This window comes from Callospermophilus lateralis, chromosome 19 (assembly GCF_048772815.1).
Source record: "Callospermophilus lateralis isolate mCalLat2 chromosome 19, mCalLat2.hap1, whole genome shotgun sequence".
NCBI lineage: Eukaryota > Metazoa > Chordata > Mammalia > Rodentia > Sciuridae > Callospermophilus > Callospermophilus lateralis.
The window spans coordinates 5,745,428-5,772,819 of record NC_135323.1 but is presented as its reverse complement, the minus strand read 5'-3'; the positions used below and the strand labels follow the sequence as shown (position 1 = coordinate 5,772,819).

The following is a 27,392-nucleotide window of genomic DNA, read 5'->3' as shown; positions in this document are numbered from 1 at the left end:
CTCTTGGTAGGGAAAATGTTATTTTTAAACTGAGGAACATTTACAGGCCTGTGCTTTATGCAGAAGGCAGGCAGGGGTACCAAGGAACATATGCAGGTGGCATGGCTGGGGAGGGCCGAACAGTGGAGACAGCCTCCCACTGCCCCAAACCATGGGCACCTAGAATGTCACCTCGTGTGGGACACACATTAGAACTAGAACACCTGAAAAAACCCTCCACTGCTCATTAAAGAAAAAGCTGTAGGGCTGGGGATGTGGCTCAAGCGGTAGCGCGCTCGCCTGGCATGCGTGCGGCCCGGGTTCGATCCTCAGCACCACTTACAAACAAAGATGTTGTGTCTGCCGATAAATATTAAAAAATTCTCTCTCTCTCTCTCTCTCTCTCTTTAAAAAAAAAGAAGAAGAAGAAGAAGAAAGAAAGAAAAGAAAAAGCTGTGTACTGCTCACCCCACCCTGAAGCCAGGCCCCTGCCACTGTGGCCTCCTCAGATCCAGAGGGGACCCTGGCCACACCCATTCCTACAGAAGGGCTGGTGCTTCTCAGTGCTCCACGTGAAAGCTGAAGAAATATGTCTACACAAGGACACACCAGTGAAACCAAAGACACTGTACAGGTGGCTATCCAAGGAACAGATCTCTCCAGTGCTAAAACCTGCATTCATCTCCACATTGCCAGCTCCACCGGAACCCTTCAAGGGACTCTGCCCCCCACCACATCAAGTGCAAAGGTCTCCCCTTCCTTTCATCCACACCCACATGCTCACTGTCACAGCACCTTCTGGGAATCCAGGGCTGAGTGGGGAGGACAAGGGACTCAGCATGTCGGGTAAGAGCTGAAAGAGGCACCGGGAGGCAGCAGGGGACAGCCACTCCATTCTAAAGGCTGCAGACATTCGGGGAGGGGAGTGTTTTCCAGAGGAACAGTCAGTGGCACCCTGTGTGCTTCAGAGCAAGGAAAGGGCAGGTGAGTGAGAGAGAAGCAAACCTTGAGGTCAAAGAACCTACAGAAGACGACACACACCAAGGCTGCTTCAAGACCCCAGGGCTGAGAGTCCACACACTGCCAGGATTTTAATGAGAACAAGAAGGCTTGCCTCAGACAACATTTGAGAATGACACACCCAGAAAGGTATGTAAAGACACATTAGGGTCCACAGGAAGCCCATCAGCCGAGAGGGGGAGTTTCCTAGAATGACAACATTCAATCTACTTAAGAGAAGGTCTCATTTTTTTTGTTTTGTTTTGTTGTGTGTGTGTTTGTGTGTGTGTGTGTTTGTTTGGTTTTGGTTTTGGTTTTTTTTGCACCAAGGGTTGAAGCCAGGAGCCACATTCCTACTCCTTTTTGTATTTCTTTTAGATACAGGATCTCACTGAGTTTCTAAGGCTGGCTTTGAATTTGTGATCCTCCTGCCTCAGCCTCCCAAGCTCAGATCCAAAGGGGGCCCTAGCCACACCCATTCCACTGGGATTATAGGCATGTGCCACCACGCCCGCCCGGGGAGAAGGTCTCATTCTTAGCACCAGGGCAAGATGCAGATTTTATTCACTGATATTTCCATACATATATCTAAAAAATAGGCCAATACCATTTATTACATCAAAAGTAAATAAGCAATAATTCTTTAATATCATCAATCTGTTAGGTTCTGGTGATGCGCCATGTTTAGAAATACAGCCAGGAAGCGACAGGGAAAATCCGGGAGAGAGATCCTGCCTGGTAGGATGAAGAGCTTAGAGGGCTCCTTGGAGTCTCCTTCTCCAAAGCTCAGTGAAGGGACTAGTTCATTCTTAAAAGGGGCACCAGGAGACATGCCCCTGTCTACACAGCCCATCCCTTCCGGGGTTCTGCCTTTCTCAACCAGGTCATAGTAACCACCAGGGCCTGTCCTGTTTTATCTGTCCACTGTCATCTACCTGATCACCTGATCACTCAGCCAAAACTTTCTCTCTAGGGGCGACTGACCAAACTTGAAGACTCGTCTTTATCATTTTTCTGTACCTATGACAGATAACACTGCCAGCCACCTGCTGAGCACTTCCTCGCTGAGATCACCTCCGGTCTCTACACCCAGATGGCTGTATGTCTGTGCCACATGAATAGGAGATCAGATCTGCAGGATGCAATAGTTACCCACCACCTGCTCCACCATCTCTACAGGGGTTCCTCTCCATGCTTCCTCATCCTCCCCCAACCCACTTGCCTCTCCCCTTTCAAGGCCTAAGAACTGGACGGCTCAGCCCCATTCTAGTCTGGTCTGTCTGCCTTACATTCCATTATGGGACCACCTTCACTTGTACACTGTTGGTTCGAAACCACCTTGGCTTTATTTGTGAAAATTTCCACATATATTTATGTGCCATATGAAGGAGGGAGTTTTGTCTTTTATGGTGACGTTTTGTTTTTTATGTGGATTTGTTTGTTCTGTAACATCTCTTCTTTAAGGAAAAAAACAGGTAAGAGCTGGGCAGGGCTTCTCTGCATACTTCAGGACACTCAACATGGTGGGCATCAGTTCTCAGTCCCTGATGAGACATGCTGACTGTGACATCCCCATGTCTGAATATATTAAGATCCTAAGACACTTCTTAACAATCATGCTGATATTAATTAGGCCTCCCAGATGCCTTGACATCATGGAGAAACTGCCCTGCAGCAGATAGGAATATTTTTTTACCACTGGAAAAGTACATCCTATTCCTTAAGGTAACCTAATACACTGGTACCTACTCTTCTGGTTGGCAGGAATCAGTCCTCCTAAACTGTACAACTCTGAACTCTGACAGAAATGAAGAGTCTGAATCTCCAAAATTGTGAGCCTGATCCCTGAAGGACGTCTGTCTCCCAGGAAGCTGCAATTGCACCATGCACTTCATCCCTCTCCACACCACAATCTTCAGAATCTCTATTTCTAGTCTTATTTTAAATTTTATAATTTCTGAGGATGTGGCTCAGTGGTCAAATGCCCATGAGTTCAATCGCTGCTACAAAAAAAAAAAAAATTAAAAAAAAACTTTATAATTGCCTTGTCCTACAGTAAATTCTAATCAATGGTTACCATTAGAATGGTAGATTTGGTTTTTTACGACTCCATTGAAATATAATTCATAAACCATGCAATCACTCATTTAAAGTATATATTCAGTGGGGTTTTTGTATATTCAGAATTGTGCAACCATCACCAAAACTAATTTCAGAACTTTTTCACCACCCCAAAAGAAAACCCCGTCCCCAGTAAGCAGTCATATCCATTCTCCCCAAACCCCACACCCACCCACCATAATCTGGTCTCCGACAGATGGCCTGTGTCTGCCTGCTTTACTCAGCATAAAGTTCTGGAAGTCAATCGTGCCCCAGCACAGGTCAGTGCTCCCCTCCCTTCTGTGGCTGGATCACGTCCTATTACGCAGACACACCATAATTGTTATCCATTCATCCATCAATGAACCTTTAGGAGGTTTCTACATTTCTGTCACTGTGTAAACGTGTCTTCAGTGTTCTTGGATAAGCACCTGGGAGGGAAACTGCTAAGTCAAAGGTAACTGTGGTAACTGTGCTTGACCTCCTCTTCCATAGCAGCTATGCCATCTCACACCCATCAGCAGTGCTGGGAAGTCTGGGAGGTTTTGACACAAGTTCTGTGGTTTGTCCATCCTCATGTTCTCATCTTTAATATGTACTCAGAAACTCTGCTCAGTTGATGGATGCGTAAGAAAGTGGCTTTAAAAGAAGCAGCAAAATGAGGCCTGACCACAAAGTCACAGGTCACCTTCCAGAACAATTCTCTGCCTGATGTCCATCACGCACTCCTCTCTCTCCTGGACATGTTCCTCCCATTTACCCAGAACACCTTTATCTGCCTTCAGGCTCGACTCTCCTAACCAGCCTTCACTGGGCCACTATAGGCCTAGGGCTACGTAAAAGCTTCAGCTTCAGCCGTCCTCCAAGTTGCCCTACTGGCCACTCTGAAGAGCCCCACCAGAGCGCATCTGCAGGTGGACCAAGACACACCAGTGGGCAGCCAAGCTCCTGGCTAGGAGGGGAGTCTGGCACACCTTTGCTCTGCAGCCCTCTGCTGATCAGAACCTCCATTTTCTCCTCTTCTACCCTAAACCATACTGACACTTGGTTACACTGACAAGTTTACACATTATTCCTTGTTTTAGCTACATGAAAACAAAATAAAAATGAACTATGAACCAATGACCATGTTTGGGAGTGAAGCTGTCTCACTAGCCAATGTTTCTTTTGAAAACATTCTATATTAAGGAAGGGTGTGGGAACACTGCCGCATGGAAAGCATCCCACATCCCAACTCCCAAGACAGCTGGCAAGTGGAGGACCGCCCAACTGGGCATTAGAGGCTCATGGGCTGCTTGACCTGCCTTCCCAGAAGGGAAGCCCAGTGTTACCACACTTATTTAGACAGTCTGAGAAAGTTCCTAGAGTTGCTTGGGATGTTTTCTGTCAATATTTTAATAGTATTTTTTAAAAAGTTTGTCCTAGATATAAACTGTTTATCTAATACACAATTCCAAAGTGGTCAAATCCAATGCCAAGTTGAAGGACACAATCAGAACCCATGTTGACCCAAAAAATCTCTAAGCTGTTAGATCTATGTTAAAATTTTAACCTAATCACAACATCATTCCAACATAAGTGAACAAAGCAATTATGGAGTATTATACACACATAAAAAGGAAGGAAGCAGGCTGGGGTGTGGCTCAGTGGTAGAGTGCTCGCCTAGCATGCATGAAGCACTGGTTCGATCTTCCGCACCAAATAAAAAAATAAATAAATAAAGATATTGTGTTGACCTAAAACTAAAAAATAAGTTTTTGTTTTTTTTTTTAAAAGGAAGCACTGATAGATGCTACAACAGAGAAAAATCTTCAAACATTATGCTAAGTTAAAGTAGCCAGGCACTAGAGGACATCTATTGTGTGATGTCCAGAACAGGGGAATCCTACAGACAGAAAGCAGATTAGGGTTGCCAGGTACAGAACTCTGGAGAATGAGGAATGGGATGGAGTTTTTCTTTGGGGATGATGAAAATGTTTTGGAACCAGAGAGAAGTGATGGTTGCACAATACTGTGAATGTATTTAATGGCACTGAAGTGTTTGCTTCTATATAGCTAAATTTATGTTATTTGAGTTTCCCTTCCTTGTTTTAAAAAGGCAACAGAGCACCAGGAATCTGTAGGATATCAATACGGGGGTGGGAGGGGGGAAGCAGCAGAATATGATCCCTGAAAAAGTTTCTACCTATATATAGCACCAGAAATCCTGACTTCAGATGTCCAGCAACAGAGGAAGATTAAGGAAGCAAAAAGGAACACCTGCAGGCTGGCAAGGCGGGAGACGCCCTGGGAGCTCTGGCCCAGGCCTTCCCAACAGCACTACAGAGACTGGCTTGAGAAGCGTCCACCTCTTGGGTGGGGACTGACCCAACAGCAGGGATTCTCCATGGAAAAGAAGGCACTGATCACCTGGCACCTGAGGAGGCATCTCTGTGTGTCAAAGCAGAGAGGCAAGGGCTGGTGCTGCATAACATTAGCCAGCATCTATGGAGAGAGACTAGCTCAGCTTTTGCCCACTAGATACAAAGTCATTAACTGCAGGATCCAAGTCCTCGTCCTGCTTTATTTTTCTGCACAGCTGGCATCACCAAGGGACACTGTGTCCAGCTTCTCGTGTATCTGTTTTTTATCTGCCTCCCTTACCGCAGGGCAAGTTCCCTAGGGCAGGGGCTTTTGTCACCATCTGTCCCAGGACTGAGAATGTGACCTGGTGTGCATTCTGTAAACAAAAGGCTGAACCCAGTGGCGCCTGTTTAGTGCTTGCTCTGAGCTAGTCAGAGCAAACAGCCCTGTGCCTGTGGGTCACAGCCTGAGGGAGGTCCTGGACACTAACACACTGAGACCACGGCTGGAGGAAGCACCTGCAAAGGGCAAGGTGAGTGCCAAAGACACAGAGGCCAGCTCCACTCGAGTTGGGGCTGCCTCCCTCCCATTCCCCTGAGCGCCAGACTGGGGGCCTCCACACTGCCTTTTGCCAGCACATGTCTAAGCCCCATCTCCATGGAGTACTGCTCATGGGTGACATCAAATATGTGGGTTTCAGTGCTGATGAAAAGAGGCTTGAAGGGAGGCCACAGAGCAACACCAACACAACTGCCCACCTACCTGGTGCCCTTGTGTGCACATCTCATTTCGCCCCACCCACACCCTGCAGACTGGGTGACACTTCTCCAAAGAGAAAAGACTCCAATTGCCATTTTTAAAATAAATTACATGGCATTTTCAAGTAACTACATATTGATTACTTTGAAAATCAAGACACTGACAACCACACCAGGCAGAACAAGCCTTCCTAAAACACTGACAACACACTAGCACTATTTTAGCACTACTGAAGGTCAGATTACCAAATTTCTGGGCTGGGGTTGCAGCTCAGTAACCACGCACTTGCCTAGCATGTGTGAGGAACTGGGTTTGCTCTTCAGCACCACATAAAATAAACAAAATAAAGGGATTCTGTCCATACACAACTACAAAATTTTTTTAAAAAATAAAAAAAGATTACCACATTTCTGAGATGAAAATCCACATTCACCTTTTCAGTTTAAACCAAAGAGGAAAAAAGATAACCAGTCCTTCCTTTGCAGTGTATTGAAAAATACACCGAATTTCTAGACCTGGAAGAGTTTTAGAGTTCTCCAGATGTTTCTTGGAAAACTCCACAAAGTACTTTCCCAAAATTCTGGTATAATTTAATAAAAATCAATACTTCTCTAATTTAACCTTCACATCTTAGTTTTATAACTAATTATGAAATTGATTAATTCTAATTAATTACCAATTATGGAATCCAACCTACCAGTCCCATTTTCTATTTCTACATACACAAAAGAAATCAACATTTTGGTCTTGTGGAAAACATACTCTATTTGCTAAGACACAAATTTGATTCAAATTTTTCTTTATCCTTCTCTCCTTTACAAACATGTTTAAAAAAATAACTGTAATAATATCTTACTCATCCTGAACTCACTAGCATTTACCTCATTTATTCAGAACATAGCTAACAACCAAAAAATATTTCATAAAGACTGAATTCTTAGTCCTTTCAATCAAACTGTATCTGCAGGGTTAATGCTCTTGATTATTTGTTTTTGTTGTGTTTTTATGGAACAAAGTAAAAACCAAAGGCAAATCCATTCTAGGATTAGCTTATGTAGCTATTTGTAGCTACATAAGCTAATAGCAAGAGGACAAGCAGAAAATTTAATTTTTTCAATGTAAGAACTGGAAAAACACTCATACATTGCTGGTAGGACTGCAAAATGGTGTAGCCAATATGGAAAGCAGTGTGGAGATTCCTTGGAAAACTGGGAATGGAACCACCTTTTGACCCAGCTATCCCACTCCTTGGTCTATACCCAAAGGACAGAATACTACAGGGTCACAGCCAAATCAATGCTTACTGCAGCACAATTCACAATAGCTAAACTGTGGAACCAACATAGATACCCTTCAGTAGATGAATGGATAAAGAAAATGTGGTATATATACACAAAGGATTATTACTCAGCAATAAGAGAGAATAAAATGGGCTGGGGTTGTGGCTCAGTGGCAGAGTGCTTGCCTAGCATGTGCGAGGCCTTGGTACAATCCTTAGCACCACATAAAAATAAATAAACAAAATAAAGGTATTGTGTACAACTAAAAAATAAATATTTTTTAAAAAAAGAAAATAAAATCATAGTTTTGCAGGTAAGTATATGGAGTTGGAGAATATAATGCTAAGTGAAGTTAGCCAATCCCCAAAAAACAAACGCTGAATGTTTTCTCTTAGTGGGGTTGGGAGGGGGAGCATGGGAAGATTAGACAAACTCTAGACAGGGCAAAGAAGAGGGAGTGGGAGGGAGGGGGGCAAGGGGGTTAAAAAAAAAAAAAAAAAAGATGGTGGAATGAGATGAACATCACTACCCTAAGTACATGTATGAAGAGGACATGAATGGTGTGAATATATTTTGTATACAAGCAGAGATATGAAAAATTGTGCTCTATATGTGTAAAATGAATTATGATGCATTCTGCTGTCATATATAACAAATTAGAATAAAAATTTGAAAAATTTTTTTAAAAAAGAACTGGAAAAACAGAGCAATCAAGGTTTACTTAAAGCAAAGTAAAAAACAATCTATTTTTACAGGAAAATTGCTGTATTAGTAAAAGCCAAATAACAGTAGTAAAAGTAACTGAGTCATCAAGAAAATTACATTTTATCTGTCATATTTCATTTTTATGAGAGTACGAAAGTATTTCATAAATTGCAGAAATGTGAACCCAAATATGTAAAACTAGTTACAACAGGACAGCTTTAATTACTAGAGGGGACCCAGGTCTTCGAATCCTAGGCCATCCAGAAGGACTGAATTGGTGTTCATAGATAACAGCATATTATTAAGCATAGTTTCCTATTCAATAATGTGCTTCCCCTAAAGCCCTCTAGTATGGAACTGGCTAGGAAAAGTGGAAAAATCAGGTAATTTAATATTTAATCAACCTGGAACAAGCCTAGAAAAGAGCCTAGCTCTTTAAAAAAGAAAGAAAAGAGGGGCTGGGATTATAGCTCAGCGGTAGAGCACTCCCCTAGCATGGGTGGAAAATAAATATTTTTAAAAAAAATCATACTTTATTTAAAAAAAAGAAAGAAAGAAAAGAAAACTATACTGGTTACTTGAAACATTTTACATCAAATTGTAATTCAGTACTAAATCTCATTTCATTAGTTCTTTCAGGAAAACTCATAAACACTAGGCTAAATTTTAGTTAATGTATATTATTAAATTGTTACAATATTATACATTATTAAATAATGTATATTATTAAATAATTGGATTTTATATCATTACAACTTCTTTTCAATCTGCTTGATTCTTGGTTTCAATAAGAGAGTTCCTTTTCCAATAACCAATGAACGGATTCATAAAACGTGGTCCATCCACACAACAGATGACCACAGAGAGGAATGAAGCGCTATCGCACACTACAACACGGAGAAACCACAACAACACAGTGCAAGTGAAAGAAGCCAAGCCTGGTGCACAGTCCACAGTGTGGATTATCCAGAACAGGCAACCACAGAAACAGGGCCGTCAGTGGCTGCCAGGAGCTGGATGTTTTGGAGGAAATTGAGAGACTGCTGATGGGTACAGGGTTTCTTCAACGGTGATTAAAATGCTCTAAACTGACATCAGGATGCTTACACAGGTCTATCATTCTATTTCAAGCCACTGAACTGTATAACTTAAGTGAGTACATTGCTCTAGAAATAAAATAAACCAAAAAATAGCTTAAAATTTTCACCTAGGCTAAGAACCTTGCTGATATTTCTTACTCAAGAAAGCGCTGCACACCACAGACAGAGCTGTTGGAAGAAACAGAAACCCCAGTGCAAGCTGGAGCACCTCCAAGGGGGGTATACAAACTGGAAATTTAATAGCTACTAAATAAAGTAGCAGCATGACCAGAGCTGGGAAAGCCAACATTTCCACTTGAAGTTCCAGTGGCAGAGGGACAAAATTGACATCCTAGAACCATCAACTCTCTGAGTGCTCATGATCAGTTTTCTTTCAGGAACCAGAGAGAACACCATGTTAAGTTATTCAGGATAAGAAATTCCCTGTGGTATGTGTGGGAGAGACAAGGAAAGTCTTGAAATTTTTTTAAATATACTTTTAAATGTTGATGGACCTTAATTTTATTCATTTATTTATATGCAGTGCTGAGAATGGAACCTAGTGCCTCACACATGCTAGGCGAGCACTCTACCACTTAGCCACAACCCCAGCCCCTTGAAATGTTTTCTATTGTTGTTGTTGTTTGCATGGTCATCCTAAAAGCTTTTAACCTTCCACAATTAAGTGTGCCCCAAGTCAGTCACTTTAGTCTTGGAAAACATGGCTCAGGCAAGCAGACTCTGGGTAACAGATTCTCTCCAGGGAGCTACCATTTCGTGATCTAGGCCTTTGTGGAGGTGAAAGTTACACAGGTCAGTTGACACAGATACCCAATGACAACACCATCTTTCAGGACCAAGTAGAGCTTCTCCCCTTTCTACTTCATTTTGCCAGCCCTGCAACCACAGCAAATGTTCCATCACTTGCCATGAGCCTCTTTATTGTTCCTTTAGAAAAAGATAAGGAATCCACTGAGGAAAAAAGATCATGCTCAAATTATCATAAAGAGGAAAATTCAGCTCAGTGATGTATGTCTGTGATCCCAGCTGCTTGGGAGGCTCACAAAGAAGAATTATATGAGTTTGAGGCCAGCCTACCATTGAGCAAGACTCCATATTAAAAAAAAAAAAAAAGAAGGAGGAGGAGGAGGAAGAAGGAGGAGAAGGAAGAAGAAGGAATATGTACCCAAACCAGAAAATAAAATGGGGAGACAGATATCTAATCCAATAGCCAGACAATGCCCAGATACCTTCTCGCCCAGGCCACAAGTGACTCAAGGAGGAAACACTTTTGTGTGTTCATCATTTGAGCAGAATGGACAGAACTCACAGAGAAACTCAAAGGAAATGGAAATGAGGGCAGCCTGCAGGCCTTGGAAGTCTGTCCCCAGTGCTATTAAAAAAAAAAAAAAAAAAAAAAAAAAAAAAAAGCTACCTGGGCATGGTGGCACATGCTTGTAATCCTAGCAAACTCGGCAGGCTGAGGCAGGAGGATCCCAAGTTCAAGGCCAGCCTGCGCAACTTAGTGAGACACTGACCAAAATGAAAAACAAAAACGGGCAGGGGCATAGCCATTGTACTCCTAGGTGCAATCTAGTACCAAAAAAAAAAAAAAAAGAAGAAGAAGAAGAAGAAGAAGACAACGACAAATAAGAAGAAAATGACAGGGAATCAAATGTTCTGCATCAGAGATCTTAATAAAGAAAAACAAAGAAAGCCATACCAAGCCTTTATGACACCAGAGGGCACTGAGTTCCCTCTCCCAGCTCTACAGACAGTAGGCAGACCCCAAAGCTCCCCAGCCACCAGAGCGAGTATGTCCTCCATTGATAGAGTAACTGGGAAGAATGTCAGTAGTCCAGTACCTGTTCAGGCCCACTAGTAAAACCCACCGTATTGAAAACTAACCTCATCTGCTCTCTGCAATGTAATGTTCAGGTAGGAACTGAAGTACACTTGTTAAACAAATTAACTTGCTTCACATTTTCTCCATTACAATAGTGTTTCTCAAACTTTCAAAACCAAGTGGGGTTCCTCTAGCAATACCATATTTTGTACAACACAGTGATCCTGAAAAACCACACTTCTAGAATTATACTTCTAGAATTCAATCTTATTTATATTCAAAGGAAGTAAAGAACCCTTTATAAAGAATCTCACACATACCCTGCAATTTAGTGGTTCTGTAAATCCGAGTTTCTCTATGCTAAATTTGTCTAAATGAGGGTTTGCAGTTTAAACAAATGGACACAGGAGAAACCACTTCTTCATCTTAAGGAAAGTACTACTTCTCAGTAGTGAGAGAATCTCAGCTCTTCTTAGAGAATGGTAGGGTCTTAAGGCACATTCAGTTCAAAGTTCACATTCTACAAATATGAGGAAATTGGGAACCAGCAAGATCTAGCAGAACCAGAGAGATTTTTGCCCAAGTGTGCTAAACTTGTCAGTGAAGAAAACAGAGAATGCTAGTCTATGAGAATAACAGAAATTTTAGAAACCTCCCCTCCCCTCAATTTTTAGACAGCTCATTTACAAGACAAAAATCAACATTAATGGCCATAAGCAGTAGCAGCATTTTCTCTTGGGGAAAAGAATTCAGTTTGGAAGTTACAAAACACAGGCCATCCATACTTTAAATAGCAACACTTACTGGGGCAAAACTAACTGAATCAATATGCAAAAGCCCCTTTTATTTAAAACTGCAGAGTGGAATGCTGTATTTTAACATCCACACACAAGAAAATGAATCACAGGCCTGTAGATTTTCTTCCTCTCTCCACACCATATTGTTAAAAAATGAAATTAAAATTTTCCAAACAATTCAAACACGAAAATAAATAATTCAAAAGCTGCTTTCTGTACTACATTTTTCTCTGGAAGGGGAAAAAAACTGAACAGGATTTAATGGCATTACATAAAAATCCTGGAAATTATGCACAAAGACCATCCTGGAGCTTTGCCCACAAAGGGTATGCTGGTTTTTAATGTGCATAAATGATAATCAAATAAGAATTACCAGAATTATTATTAAAGATAAATACACTTCTCTAAATATCCATTTTAAAAAGCTTAAAAATAATTGCCTAAACTAAGCCATTCAACCCACACTCTCTGGGCCCTCAGTGAGCTGGGGTTTTCAGACTGCGCTTTCTTGCCCTGCAGCGCAAACTCGCTGTGCCCAGGCCCCACCTCAGGTCCCCAAATGCTCTCCTCCACAGCCTTCCCTAGCTCCTTTCAGGACCCGCAGGCTCCACTCAGTCAACCACTCAACCATTCCTGGCAAAGCTTCATCATCTTCTACCTTCAGTTTACTCTGTGCCAATGTCTGGGGTGTGGTCTCCCATCCCAGAGTGCCCAACATAGAGTGTGAGAAGGAAGATTCACTCTTTCATCAATTCCATACCAACTCCAACCTCCCTCAGTATTTAGCGGGGACTGACTTTAGGAGCCCCAATGGACACCAACATCCAGGGACACTCCAATTCCTTGTGTAAAATGCCATCAATGTTTATATATAACCTGAGCATACCCTTCTGTATATCTCAAATCATCCATAGGCTACCCTGAATACTGCATACAATGAAAGTGCTATATAAATAGTTGTTAAACTATATTATTTAAGGAATAATGATAAGACTATACAGGTTCAATACAGAGACAATTTTTTTTTTCCTAAATGTCTCCCTCTACATTTGGCTGAGTTCTGCAGATGTGGAGATCACAGATGAAGGGCTAATTGTATTACTGAGCATCTACTACATGCCAGCTTATATTCCTGGCACTAGGAATACAGCCATACATAAAACATGGAAATTACCACCCAAAACACACTGCAATGGAGTGGAGAAAAAACATGAAAAAAACCAGTCAGTCAAACACACACAGTACCTGAGGGGAGAGTGGTCAGCCCTTCCTTCCAGAAGGACATTTTCAAAGCAAGACTACCAGAAGAGAATCCTGGAGTTGGGCCTCTGATACCTTCCACATCTGTCCTGGAGATGGAGCTTGCTGGGCTGGGGGCACTCCTCAGTCTGCACACAGGTCGTCTATATTTTGGTTTAGGGGTTCTTTCCCTTTATTGTTCTTTATCACTATTTACCTACAGTCACAGGCACCTGTTACTCAACAGGATTAGTGGGAAGATACCACAGAAAAAAACACCACATTGCTCTATAATTGCAATCTGTAAGAATGCAAAATTAAAGCCTCTAGAGAGCTTGAAGATGCACATAGCCTCGCTTCTATGTCTTATTTTTTTCACATAAACAAGCATATCCTATTAATTTTCTTTTCAAAACAGGAGAGGGTAAACTTTAGCTTGGTCTCTGAATAAACATATCAGAAAAACAGAATTAATGAGATTTTAATACCTATAATTTCTCTGCTCCTTAAAAATGCTACTGAGTACAAAAGCTATTGAAGACCACTGGGGTCATATGAAATGAACTCAGGGGGCAACTTGCAGGGGCCTGCAGGGGCCCAAAATAGGGCAATTTTGGTATCAAAAGTAAAATATCTGTCATAGGAGGAAAGCTAAGATTCAAGAGTCTACATTAACTGTTGAAGAAAGGCTCTGGTCAGTTTGAGGGTATTAAGAAACCAACCCAGTCTGAAAATTGATCTATAAAGCAAAGAAGCCAATGAAATATAAACCTCTGAGCACACACATGTCCCTATCCTAAGATCTCCCAGTGGCTGAGATGATGATGTGTGCAGGACTGTGCCATGTGAATTGGAAAAAAGTGTGGTTGTTTTTGGCTGCTACTGCTGCAAAGAAAATCACCCCATTTTCAATAACACTAGCTAGTAAATCTATTCTCTGTTGAGAGTTTCTATGTGCCAACTACTTAACATGTACTTAATATTTAATCCCTACAAAAATTCCTTGAGGTGGGTACCAGTGTTTTCTAATATAGTCCTTTGGGTTTAAATACTAGTTCCACCTTTAATATCTTTTTCTGGCTGTGAGACCATCATAAGTTACTGATTCTCTTTGTGCCTCAGTTTCCTCACCTATAAACTGGAGGTGATAAGAGTGCCTTCCTGCCAGCTGTATCCATAATACAGCAAAGTGGGTGCATATTCATTTAGATTTTTTGATTTGGCTGGTGTCTCCTTACCTTCCTAGGCAATACATTCCAAGGGGAAGGGCCACGGCTCTGTCTCTAGCACCTCGTCCAGGCCTCCCAAGTGTAGGAACTCTTTCAGTATTTAATAAATAAATAAGTGAGTATGTATTGTAATAACTGCTCTAGTTCAAACCGCAGCCAATACCTCCAGGGTCACAAAGCTGGGGATTTTCCCATAATCCCTCAACTATTAAAGGCCTCATCATCATAAGTACCTCAAAGCTCTGGGGACCTGAAGCAACCCAAGAACAATACTGCCTGGGCTCTCCAGGGTTTCAATAAAGAAGCTGCCAAACTCAGTAGCGAGAGTTTAACCAGGGCAACCTATCAGTGTTTCAGATTTTGGACACTTGCCCTTCTTAATTTGAGAAACTGACACAATCACAGTCCCTGGTGTGCTCTGGGTTTCACACTACATTATACAATAGGTGCACCACACAGAGGGTAGGAGAAAAGAAGCACCCTGCGGCACAGACCGCAGCTTGCCTGGGCTGGGTCAGTTCTTACTAACTGCAGTGGCTGCAAGAGCCCTGCTTGAATCACCTCATTTGATTCTCCCCACAACCCTCTGCCAGAGGTTCTGTCACTCCTAAAACCATGGAGCCTCCACCAGGCAGCCTAAGGTCCACAGCTCAGAAACTGAAGAACTGAGATTTTAGTCCAAATGTGTCAGAAAAAAAGCCCCATGTACCTAATCACCAAGTTATACTGCCAAGGGATGAGCCCTCCAAAAAACTTTACAAAACAAAGTTGAGGTTCAACATTTTTTTATCACAAACCCTGAACACCAGCAACAAAAGTATGGCAGGCTCACAAAAGAGTTTTAGGAACCAGGTAAGAAAAAGCAAATTTTTTAACTAGAGTCACTTGTTACTTTCACAATAAATGGAAAATGCCTGTCATAACTCCCAATTTCAGCTGATTCATATCCAAGGCAGCATATCTATGTGGCACATACACTGTGTCCCATCTTCCTATCTCACAGCTTAGGGAGGCAGTTCTCAAAGGGGCATCCCTGGACCCTTAGGGGTCCCTAACACCTTTGCAGAGCATCTGTGAGGTCTAAACTATTTTCACAATAACATTAAGGCCTTATTTTCCTTTTTTCAGGGTTGACTTTCATAATGATGGCAGGAAAGCTACGTTTGTGTGTGTGTGTGTGTGTGTGTGTGTGTGTGTGTGTAAGGGGACGGGAAGAGACTGCTAATGCCTGAATGTGAGTCAAAAAAGAGGCACCAAACTTTACCAGCCCTGTGTTCTTGACCACTGTAGGCTTGCAGGAAGAAAGTATGTCCCAGTGAAGCAGTATAAATTCATGACTATGCTATATCTCATCCTTGAGCATGTGCCTTTCTAACAGTCTGTGATAAAGTGTGAAACAGGCCATAGCAGTTGGGTTGCACAGCAAAGCCTCATGGCTGTCAGGAAAACCAGCTGGGGCTACAAGCTGAACTAGCATCACTGTCATGGGACATCATCTATACTTGACCTATGTGGTCATTCAGACTGAAGTACTGGCAGACTGTGCCTGAGAAATGAACGAAACAAGTCTATCGCTTCAAGTAAAGTACTGACAGTACTTGTTGCTAGTGATAAAATTCAAACCGTCAATGAAAACTAGAATTTGGAAAACATACCAGCTACTTTAAAGTTGGCACCCACCCAGTATTCTAAAGTCTTTCCTGATATCAGCACTTGGAACATCTGCATAACTCAAGAAACCAGCATTTCCAAATGACCAGTGCATAATGGTACAAAATCACACCTGGGAAGAAGATTTGTTCAAAACTCAGCTGACCCAAAACTCATGGTCGGGTGCTCAGGTTCCATGTTGCAGCTCATCTTTTAAGAAACTACCTCTTGTTGAATATTGGTGCAGTATCAAAATTATATATACCCACAATTATCTAAAATGCTATGAAAATGCACCTCCATTTTCCAGCTACACACCTATATGAAGCCAGATTTTCCTCACATCTTTCAACATCCAGGTACAGACTGAATGCCAAAGCAGCTAAGAAAATCCAGCTTACCCACTGAAAAATGGTTTAAATGATATTTTTGTTATATATATTTTACATTTTTTTAATTCAGTTTTTTATTAATCCAAACAGACATTAAACCAACATGCAAAAATATAAAGTGGTTTCCCCTTCTTGCCAATTTTTTTTTTTTTTGGAAATAAGTTACTTTTTGAAATATACATTCATTTTTATCAAAATGTTATTTATATTAACATGCAATGGATATAACACACTTATTATTATTTTGAAAAGAATTAAAGAAATATTTATTTAAACTTCTCAGATTGTTTCAGTTTCTAATATAATAAATATCAAGAGAAAAGTTATACAAACAAAATCTCTTTCATGTCCCTAGTAATTTTTAGGAGTACAAAAGAGTACTGAGATCAAAAAGTTTGAGAACCACTGGCTTACAAAGAGGCTTATAAGCCTGGGACCCTGATCTTCAAATCCCTTCCCACTCTCCAGCACCCCACCCTCTAGGCCATAGCTGCTGCCATCACTATTGCTACCTGGACTGCTTCTGCCTCCACTGCCAGCTCCAGACTCAGGGTCAAAGCTGATGTTCCCACCAGTTCTAAGGGACTGAGCTCAACTGTGGAGAGGAGGCTGGAGAATGCTAGAGAAACTAAAAAAAAAAAAAAAAAACTGACCTCCAAAAGCAAGCAAGTTTTAGAAAGTATGGCTTTGTTCACCAAAAAAATGACCCACTTATGGGCTGGGGTTGTGGCTCAGCGGTAGAGCACTTGCCTCACGTGTGCGGCCCTGGGTTCGATCCTCAGCAACACATAAAAAATAAATAAAGATACTGTGTGTTCATCTACAACTAAATAAACATGTTTTTAAAAAATGACCCGCTTAGCCATGGACTGGGTTGGCATGGCTAGCACATGGCTCAGTTCACTAGGTTCATCAGCAAACTGGCTGTAATGTCATTGACTTCACCAGTCTTCCTAAAGCCCGTCTCCCTATCTGTGCAGGCCTGACCACTGCTGAAGTGAAGGCTCCCTCTGATGCCACTCAGTTCCTTCCCTCCATTCTGAACAACACCTGAGTCTAGAAGTCACATGTCAGATTCTTTCCTGTTCAAAAAATATACATCCCCTTATAAAGTTCCCTCCATGATGCTAGAGCCTGTTGGAATGGGTCTTTAGGAGTCTCATGTACCAAGTACAAATAGCGGCCAGAGCCACATGAGTGAAATGTCACTCAGTCCAGGTCTTCCAGTGGTCAGCAGATTCCTACCACCACCAAGAGAGGGGATCTGCAGAATTTTAATCATATTACTACATCAAATCCCAAAGAAACAAAAATACTGAGACCATTAACTCACAGAAAGAGAATTCAGGTACGGCTTAATCACACTCATACAGGGAAAATTCAATATGATGGGATTTTTTCCAAGATTATTATTCCCTTCAACAAAGTAGATAGGTGATACTGTCCAGTATGTAGAAACAATTACTATTTGAAACAGGCTAACTAGTAGATGAGAACCCTGAAACTTCTTTACTTACTCTATTTCTCCTTTTATACTTTTCCCTTTCTTAATAACTCTACTTGAAAAAATGACTTTCCTTCCTTTTGCATTACACCAGCGGTTTGGCAAATCTTATCCTTAACTTTGTCAAACGTTGAGTCTATTTAAAATCTGGCATTCAGAATCAAAAGCTGTATGCAACTTACTGGAAGCCATATAACTTGGTCCCAAAGACCTGGAAAAAGCTCTCATGGGTACTGCTTGAGCATAGACTCTACAGGTGGTTGTCATCTCCCCATCCCCAGTCACTGAGTTACATTTTCTGCTTCATCTTATCTCTGCCACTTGCTGCCTAAGAGACTGTGTTTCAACATGCACAAGAGACCCAGAACAAGAATGTGGGTAAGCACAGAATTTCCAAGAGGGAAGGTGGAGCCATCAGCTAAGGAGCCCGCACCACAGCTACAAGGCTTACATGCTTAGGAGGAGACAAGACACCCACCCACATTGGAGGGAGGGAAGGAAAGCCCTGCGCATGCAAGGGCACCCAAAACTGGGACCTTGGTAGGGCTCTTAGCTGTCAGAAACAAGGATGGGCTGGGGTTGTAGCTCAGTGGTAGAGCGCTTGCCTCTCATGTGAGAGGCACTGGGTTCAATTCTCAGTACCACATATAAATAAATAAATTAAATAAAGGTCCATCAACAACTAAAAAAGAAAAAGAAACAACAAGGAGCCCAGACTCCCAGTATGGGACAGGTACCACCAAAGATGAAGCAGAGTGCTTCAATCCACCCAGGCAGCAACTAAGCAGGAAGTCTTCTAAGTACCCACTTCAGAAAAGGCGAAGGCCTTAGTCACTGAGGTGGCAAAAGGTAACGATACATACAAATCTCTCCCCTAAGGGATCCAATAGCCCAGAATTTGGCCTGGGTAGTCTTGTCTTTTCTAATCTCTACATCTAACAATGCAATTTGCCAGACACTCCTTTCTACAAGGATGTAATCAGTGGTGTGGACTCAGAGGAACTGAGCATCCTGGTTCCAGCTCCCTCATATCCATGCAGGGAGAAGAAGGCTGGAGAAGCTTCCTAAGTTTCACTTTCTGTCACTGTGACTCTACATCAACAGGAAAAGCCAACAGCTCTGGATAATACTACTCATCTTTCTTGTCTCTGCCCACAGCAGAAAAGAATGGCCAGGTCCCCCACAGGCCTCAGGGTTCATCCCAAATGCTGCAAAAGGGCCCTTATTCCATCACTCAGATCAGCCTGCTCCTCCTTATCTCCTCGCTTTGTAGGTCATTTCCAAAACCCTATCTCTGTGCCAAAAAATTCCTTCAGCTTTCTCTCTCGGTGACTAGCCTCCCTGTCTTGGATTTCACACACGCATTCTACAGCTCCCTTCCTGCTTTATGTTTTCTCCTTAGAAATGATCATAAGACAAATGCTATATTTTTATTATTCATTGTTGGACTCCCCTAACAACTCCACTATTAGAAATTCTCTACAGAAGACCAATTAATTCAAAATTCCTTTTCCTTATTGCTATTGGAATTTTTATCAGTTTTGTTCACCGCTGTACCCTAGAACTTAGCACTGTACCTAGCATGGAATAATTTGTTGAATGAATAAATGAACAAGACAGAGGTTCCAAGCCTGTTTCACCTTCTGCAAATCTATCCTGCAGGCTCCATTCACACCATGGGCATGGCCAAAGGCATCTCAACCCTTCCTGACTCCAGACCACCTCCAGGTCAACTCCAAAAACTGAAAAGACCGTCTCCCATTGAGACCATCAGGCTCCTCCCCTCCTCCTGCCAGCCAGTTTAAGTCTGGCATGGAGTCCCATCCAGTTGATCTTCACATTGCTCACATCTGCCCCATCATCTCCAATGCCACGTCAGTTACCTTCATTCAGGCCATGACCCCATCTGGGATTTGCTCAAACAGCTCATTAATCCTCAATCTCATACCTTTCCATGCTACAGTCCTTAGAAATGAAAGAGCAAATTTTCTAAACCTGTTTTGTGCTTCAGTGATGACCAGTGACTTCCCTCAACTACAGAATCAAATCCAAACCCCCTCAAGCTATACACTTCTTTGTTCTGATGAATATGGACAAATGCCCTGTGCCAACAAGAAACACCACTCCAAGCCACTGCCCAGGACTGTCCATTCCACACTTAAGGTTCTTCTTTGTCCTCCTGGAGAGCCACACCTTGATCTCAGGACCCTCTCTAAAGTGTCCCTGACTCAAGGACCTAGTCTACAATAAGACTGATAATCTGGAGCTCCCCAAGGTCAAGAGCTGTCATAGGTCCATCTCCACATCCTCAGTGCCAGGCACATATGGCAGAAGCACTGCATGGATTTTAGAGAGAGTGAGTGAGCACACAGAAGTAATGCAATGACCTTCCATACAGCCTTCTCACATCAAGGGCATGGAGCAGCTTCCCTTCATGCTGCCAGGCCAATTCTAGAATCCCTGCACGGCCCACTGGTGCTCATTTCTAGAGTTCTCTACCAAGACTTTTATCAGGAAAGGGGTAAGAGATAAAAAATAACACCCTACATTACACAGAGAAACCTGCCACAAGTTCAAAGATGGAATGCTAAGAAAAATCTTACACACTAAGTTTAGCCATGTACATGAAAGGGCTTCTATAGGTTATGCTCTCATGTCACATAACAGATTTGTACATCAGGACAGTCATCAGCGTCAGGAAGTTGTGTAGACATATTCTATTACTGGAGGCCTGTCCACAAAGGTTTCAAAATGAGCCGAAGAAAGCAAAAATCACAGTCTCAAGGAAACAGTTAAAGGAGGAATACTAAATTTAAAAAATCAGTGGGTTAGCTAAGCCTTCTATGTTTTCCTACCTCCACACAGTACTAAAACTTTTCCTTTATAAATATACAATGTACACAAATTTAAAGAAAAAGCTAATTTACCCTATTTGAGATATTTTTTTTAAGTCAGCAAACCCTTCCAGACTTTTTAATTTTTTTTACTCTTTGGTCAGTGTCTTTGGTCTACACATTGAAAATAAAAATTACCAATAAATTAAGAAAAGTAGATATTACCAAAGGTTTGAGGACTTGGCAATTTTCCAAGCTTGACACTTGATAATTGCACCTGTTTTTTATTTCTGAAATTCCAGAAATAGACCATACAAAGTACAACTTACAAAACTGATATTGTTGTCCTTTGGCCCAACATATCTGATTATTACCACAATGCAATACAGTCCAGCATCCCTGTGTAGAATCTGTCTCATAATCCCTGACGACAGAGCCTGTAACTCTTAGATCCTACAGATGCCAAAATGTCAAGGAGGGATTACATCCACACCCAACTCCACTGACACTTTTGGACTCAAGAGCAGATGCCACCCTCATAATCAGAAAGACACTTGTCATGGCAGAAGCATTCAAGTGAACTGAAAGTGTCATTTCTGACCTCAACAACACAACAATTAAAGCTCTTCAGGTCAAAGGCAATTCTCAGGTGAAAATATTTTGCTGCTATACCCATAAATTCTTCAACAACAAAACAAATGCAATAAAAAATTTCAGGAGAAAGATAAAGCACCTTTCCAGATAACAAATAAATGTGGAGCTCAGATCACAAACTAGAGAAGGAAAATGCTCATCCAGCACACGGCAGTGTTGCAAGGCCCACAACCTATACAAGACCAACCCAGCCACTTCGCTGCCTCTGGTTTAAACTCTCGCTTCTCCCATGATTGAGAAATATTCCTTCTCCTTCTGAGGATTCCCTCTCCTGGGGCTTTTAGCTGTGTAATTATGCAGCATGTGGGCACCACAAAGTATAATACAGCTTCACAGATGTAGGCTTTTAGAAATCAATGTTATTTTCTCTACATACTTGTAAAACAGAAGTTCCCTTCAATCCAGAAGACTTTTAGTAAAACATAAGAACTATTTCAAAGAGCAAGAAAGGGTAAGGGTAAGAAACACAGCAGATGACTTAGAATTCTTGTTTTTGGTCCTACTTATTTATATGCTACTTCCCAGACCTCAGAGAAAATTTTAAAAAATAATAAAATAAGCAGCCCAGTAAAAACAATAAGAACAGTAGTTAGGAACATAAGACCAGGGACCAGGGACAGGGACCAGATACAAATCTGAGGGCTGAGGGAGGGGGCACTGGAGCTTCTTGGTACCTTTTTCACTTTCAAATCATCTGATGGCTGGTAAAGTTCAACAGTCTAAAATGCTGGGGTCTATGTGATAAGACAAGTACCATAATAACAAAGCATTGTTCAACAAACAAAAGTTGAAAGCTGAAAATGAAAAAAATGTTTTAAGAGATGCGGGCAAAAGCGGTGTGCACTGAGAGGTGTGCAATTCCACCTAATTCTTGAAGGGCACAGCTGACTTCCCATCTCTATTTTGACAATAAGCGAAGTAAGACCTCGAGGGGAGAGAGGTTTTAGTCTTCATAGTTTTGTCAAAAGGGATAGAGGAACATATAGATGGGCATGGGACATTAAGGTGACTAGAGATTGCAAAGGCAATCTCTAGAAGTGCTAAAAAGTTCTGACTGCTAAAGGGCTCCCAAATCCTTATATTCTTGGGACAGGCCCCTGGAATTTTAGAAATGTCAACAGCTGACTGGCAGTAAAGGCACTTTCAAGGTCCTCCCTCCTTCTAAAGGTCTCATCTAGGTCAGCACTGTCTCAGTGTCCATGTCCACAGCATGACTAGGTCTGTGATATTTGACTCACTGGAGAAAAAGTCACACTGATCCTGAGATTCCCCCATGGTTGGTATCCTGAGACAGTTGAGCTGCCTCCAGACACTGATGCTGCAAAGAGATTTTTTAAAAATTATTTAATACAAACAGGATGGGGAGGAAGATGACAGAGTAAAGAAATGCACATACCTTTCAACTGGTCAGCAACCACACTCTGGCCAAGGCGTTCAATAACTTTCCCATCTTCCATTTCGTACCGGTCATCTAAGTATTTTGCAGTGGCCTCAGAAATGTGAACTTTGCCAGCCACTCCCAGCTGCTCCATGAGATTGGCCAAGTTCACATCATTGGACCATACATCAAACTTGAACCTCCTCATGCCCAAGATGCCACACAAGACAGTCCCGGTGTGAACCCCAACGCGCATGTTCACCATTTCCTTCTTCTCCTGGCAGAACTGCTCAATAGCTTTTATCATGCCTAGGCCCATTTCAATACAACAGTAGGCATGGTCTGCCCGAGGCTCGGGACACCCTGCCACACAATAGTAACAGTCTCCCAGAGTACTGATCTTCTCACACTTGGTCTCCTCACACAGTCGGTCAAAGCGACCAAACAGGTCATTGAGGAGCCCCACCAAGGCATGAGCAGACTTGTTGGCACTCATCTTGGTGAAGCCTACAATATCTGCAAATAAAATACTAACTTCTTCAATCTGCTGCATTTTAAAAGGGCGGAATGCTATAGGAGCTTTCTGTATGGAGAACTTTTTCTTCCTGTTCTTGGGGCTAGAGGTAGCATGCCTCTTGATGGAATTCTCACTTTCCTCATCCCCCTGTTTCATTAAGTCATCGGCTATGATTCTTGGCATCACAGAATGAATCATCCTCTCTTTGAGGGCCTTTTCTACTTCCAGATCTTTTCCGTGCATGATGGATTGTCCTACCTTGAGGAAGGTGCTCCTGGACCTCACCTGAGACATGACAAACAGGTGGATCCCAATGGCATGGATGCAGACGTGGAGCAGAGCTCGGCTCAGTAGCTCCCAGTGCAGGGCCTGGGCTGCGGGGGAGGGGAAGCAGTCTTCATCTCGGAAGTGATAGCCAAATGTCTCAAAAAGGACTGAATAGGCCACCCCCAAAAACAAGCTCAAGTACAAAGGTAAGTGCATGACGGTGTAGAGTAAAAGGAGCACTTCCACGCACATTGAAAAGCTCCCCACTTGGGATAGGCAGGTGTCTGTGGGCTTGGTTGCAGGAGTATGATTGTAGCTGTCTACGCGTCCTGAGAGGGGTGTCAAAACCTGAAACTGGGCAGCCAGAGTCAGGGCAAATACCAGCAGGGTGAGAGCCAGCGAGGTCCACGGGTAATGTTGGGTGTACAGTTTGGTGAAGGTAAACAGAAAAAAGCCCACGCACACCACCAAGAAGCACAGAGTGGGGGCCACCATGACGAACAGTTTGGATCTCATGTGGACAGCGAAATAGATGCTCCAGAGAAGGCAGGCGAAGCCAACATAGAAGAGCGCATACCGGAAGCGGCGCTGGGTCTGTGGGAAGCAGCGCTCCAGGCAGGCCTCCTCCAGGTTCACCGAGTCGAACTTGGGGTTCCACCACCGGCTGGAGGCCCTCTCGAACAGCTGGGGCAGCTTCTTCTGCCTGCGCAGGCGGCCCCCGCCACCCACTCGCCGGGGAAGGCCCCCGGAGTCCCCGGAGCTGCTGCAACTGGATGAAATGCTGTACTTGCAGTGCTTGGGGTGGCTGTTGCAGGACAGCTGCTTGGGATTGATCTTCACCCTCACGCTATTGCTGTCTCCGCTCGAGTCGCAGCTCACCTCGGTGCTGTGGTGATGCAGCAGCTGCTGGTGGGGCGGGGAAGCCATGTTGCCGAGTTCTCAGAACCTCCCTGGCCGGGTCAGGGGTACCTGAGGGCAAAACGACGAGAGTTAGAGTGACCCTACTACACAAACGTCCGGAGGGCCACGCGACCTGTGCGTGTCCTGGGTGCGGCCTCCAACAAGCGACTCGGGGAAGCCACCATATGCTCACAAAAACTGCCGATTTATCGGACAGTCAATGCCCCCCCGCCCCACCTTCGGGAAGCAAGAACTGCCCGGGACGGACCTGGTGCTCCCGAGGGTCTCAGGTCCCGGACACAGTGCGCTCCCCTCGGGCGCCCTCGCCAGCTGGTGGCCTCCGCGCCGTACGCCTCCAACTGCGGCTCCGAAGGGAAGTTCAGACCTTGAGCGCTCACGGCTCGGCGACCGGCTTTCGCAAAAACAACTCCGCCGGCGGCGAACAGCGCTTCATCCTGCAGCAGCGGCGCCCGGTGCGTCAAAGGCGCGCGGGCCGGACCTGCGGCGCAGACCGCGTCCCCTCCCGGAGCGGCCGAGCCCGAGCGGGCGACCCCGTCTCGTGCCCCTGGTGGCCACCCCCGCGCTCCTCCGGGTTCTGCCCGCGGCAGGGGACGAGTCCCGGCCCGCGAATTTGCGGAGCCGGAGGCAGGCAGGCTGCCCCCGTCGGAGCGGCCGGTCTAGCCGGGCCTGCTGCCCGCAGCCGAGAGCGCCTGGCCCCCACTTGGGGGCCGACAACGACCCGGGCCAAGCCGCCGGGCTGAGCACAGGGCGCCGCACCGGCCCCTCAGCGGGCAGCGGCGCGGCTGCCGCAGAGCCCAGCTCCCGCGACGCCGGTCAGGACGCCCGCCCGCCCGCCGCGCCTACGCCCCGGGGGCCCCTGCCCGAGCTAGAGATGCCGCCGCGGCCGCACCCGCCTCCAGCCCTCCCGCGGCGGCTGCCTCATGTCGGAAGAGCGGCCGCTGCCGCTGTCGCCACCATCTCCGGCCCCCTCCCCCTCCCGCTGTCACTGACAGACGCGCGCCCGCGCCGCCCCTCGCCCCGCCGCAGCGCGCACGCGCGACCCACGCACGCCTCCGCTCCGGGCACGCGCACGGGCCGCGCGCCGCCCCGCCTTGGAGCGCGCGCGGGGCTCGGGGCTGCGGGGCGGAGCACGCTCGGCTCCGCCCCCCGCCCGGGGCCTCACCGCCCCCAGGCCGCCCGCTGCTGGCGTTGCGGCCCGGCCACCCATTGCGGGCTGCCCAGAATGCCTGGAGACCACCTGCCCAGAAGAGGACGAGAGCTGCGGGGGTGCCACGTAGGGGAAGTCACCTTCTGATACATCGAAGTTTTCACTAAATTTGCCTAAAGGGAGGCTCCCCTTCTACAAGACATGAATGCGTGCTCCGGGTGGCAATAGATCCTCCCTGAACCTGGTGCTCACCGCGTGACCGCCACCGAGAACTGTCCCAAAGAGAGCTTGCCTCCCATCGTTGGGCGCCTCTCTCGCTCCTCCTGAAGAACTGTTTTTCCCTTTACACAAGTGAAATTTTCAAAGGTAAACACTGTCTGCCACGTGTAAATACAATCCTGTACTCCCCAGAACTATCCTGACCCTTTCTTCCACATACTATACAGCACTTCCTGCCAGTCACAGGGGTCTCTTCTTGCCCTCCCCCACCCCCCCAGGCCATCCCAAGGGCCCACACCAAGTCTCACTAAAAATTAGAGGATACAAAAGTAAAATGTGAACTATTCATACAATGGAATATTATTTGGCCATAAAAAGAAATGAAGCTGTGACCCATGCTACAAGGTGGATGAACTTTGAAAACATGCTAAGTGAAAGAAGCCAGAAACAAAAGGTCGCATGTTGATTTTATTCATAGAAATGACCAGAACAGGTAAATCCATAGAGATAGAACACAGATTGGTAGATGCCAGTGTTGGAGGAGGAATTGGGGAGTGACTACTAATGGGACTGCTATTTCCTTTGGGGTGATGAAAAATGTGGAAGTAGAAGTAACACAACATTATGAATTCGTAAATGTTGGACAACATTATGAATATATTTAATGCCTTGAATTACACACTTTAAAATGATTTAAATGGTAAATCTTATGTGTATTTTACCACAATATGGGGGGAGGGCACTACAAGTAACACATCATTGTTGTGGTAGTCCTGCTAAAAGTGCCTACTCTCAATCTAATCATGAGAAAACATCAGACAGTCCCAAATTAACAAATATTCTACAAGGAATTAACCCGTACTCATCAAAATTGTCAAGGTCATGAGACACAGAAACTGAGAAACTGTTACTAAGGAGATATAACAACTAAGTGGAACATGGGAACAGAAGAGGGTAGTAAAGGGAGAGGGTGGAGCCCCTACAGGTCTGCAGTTTGGGCACCCTGCTGCTGCCAACTTTCTGGTTTGGATCTTTGTCCTGCAGTTATGTAAGACCATGTTAACAATAGCGGAAACTAGATGCAGGGTAAGGGAAACTCCCCAGTATTTTTGCAACTTTTCTTTAAGTCTAAAAATAGCTCAAAATAAAAAGTTAAAAATAAAAACAAACTCTTGCTGAGCATCAGCTACATGCCAGGCACTCTCCTGTATCTGAGGCTCAGGAAAGGGGTGCACCGTTGTGCAAGCTGTTAAATGAAATAATAATGGTAAACTAATGTTGACCAAACATGTGCCAAGTGCCAGAAACTACTGGATGCTTTCACTTGTGACAGATTTGGTCCTTACCACAACCCTCCAAAATAGATATTATTATCCCTCATTAGGAGATGTGAAACTGGGGATTGAAAGGTAACAGGTCCCACAAAGGGCAAATCACAAGTTCACAACTGAAACCAAACCTCAGACTTGAGGCATGACACTCTGAATGAGCCTCCATTGACCCAGCACAGACCCTACCTGTCTCTTCCAGCTGGGCAGGAGACCCTCACAATTT

The 27,392-nt window shown here is 44.1% G+C and overlaps 1 protein-coding gene across 2 annotated transcripts in view; it reads right to left on the bottom strand.

Annotated features, from left to right (window-relative positions):
* Positions 1–25,459, bottom strand: part of Adcy9 (adenylate cyclase 9) — a 115,758-nt gene extending 90,299 nt beyond the window's left edge. The window contains exons 1-2 of one of the 2 annotated variants that reach the window (XM_076839765.2): positions 24,720–25,459; positions 22,786–24,520 (exon numbers count right to left, since the gene is read on the bottom strand). In XM_076839765.2, the coding sequence (XP_076695880.1) occupies positions 22,786–24,478 (1,693 nt within the window). In that variant the 5' untranslated portion in view covers positions 24,479–24,520; positions 24,720–25,459. The remainder of the gene's footprint in view (positions 1–22,785; positions 24,521–24,719) is intronic. The other variant, XM_076839766.2, reaches the window with a different exon arrangement.
* Between the last annotated feature and the right edge of the window lie 1,933 nt (positions 25,460–27,392).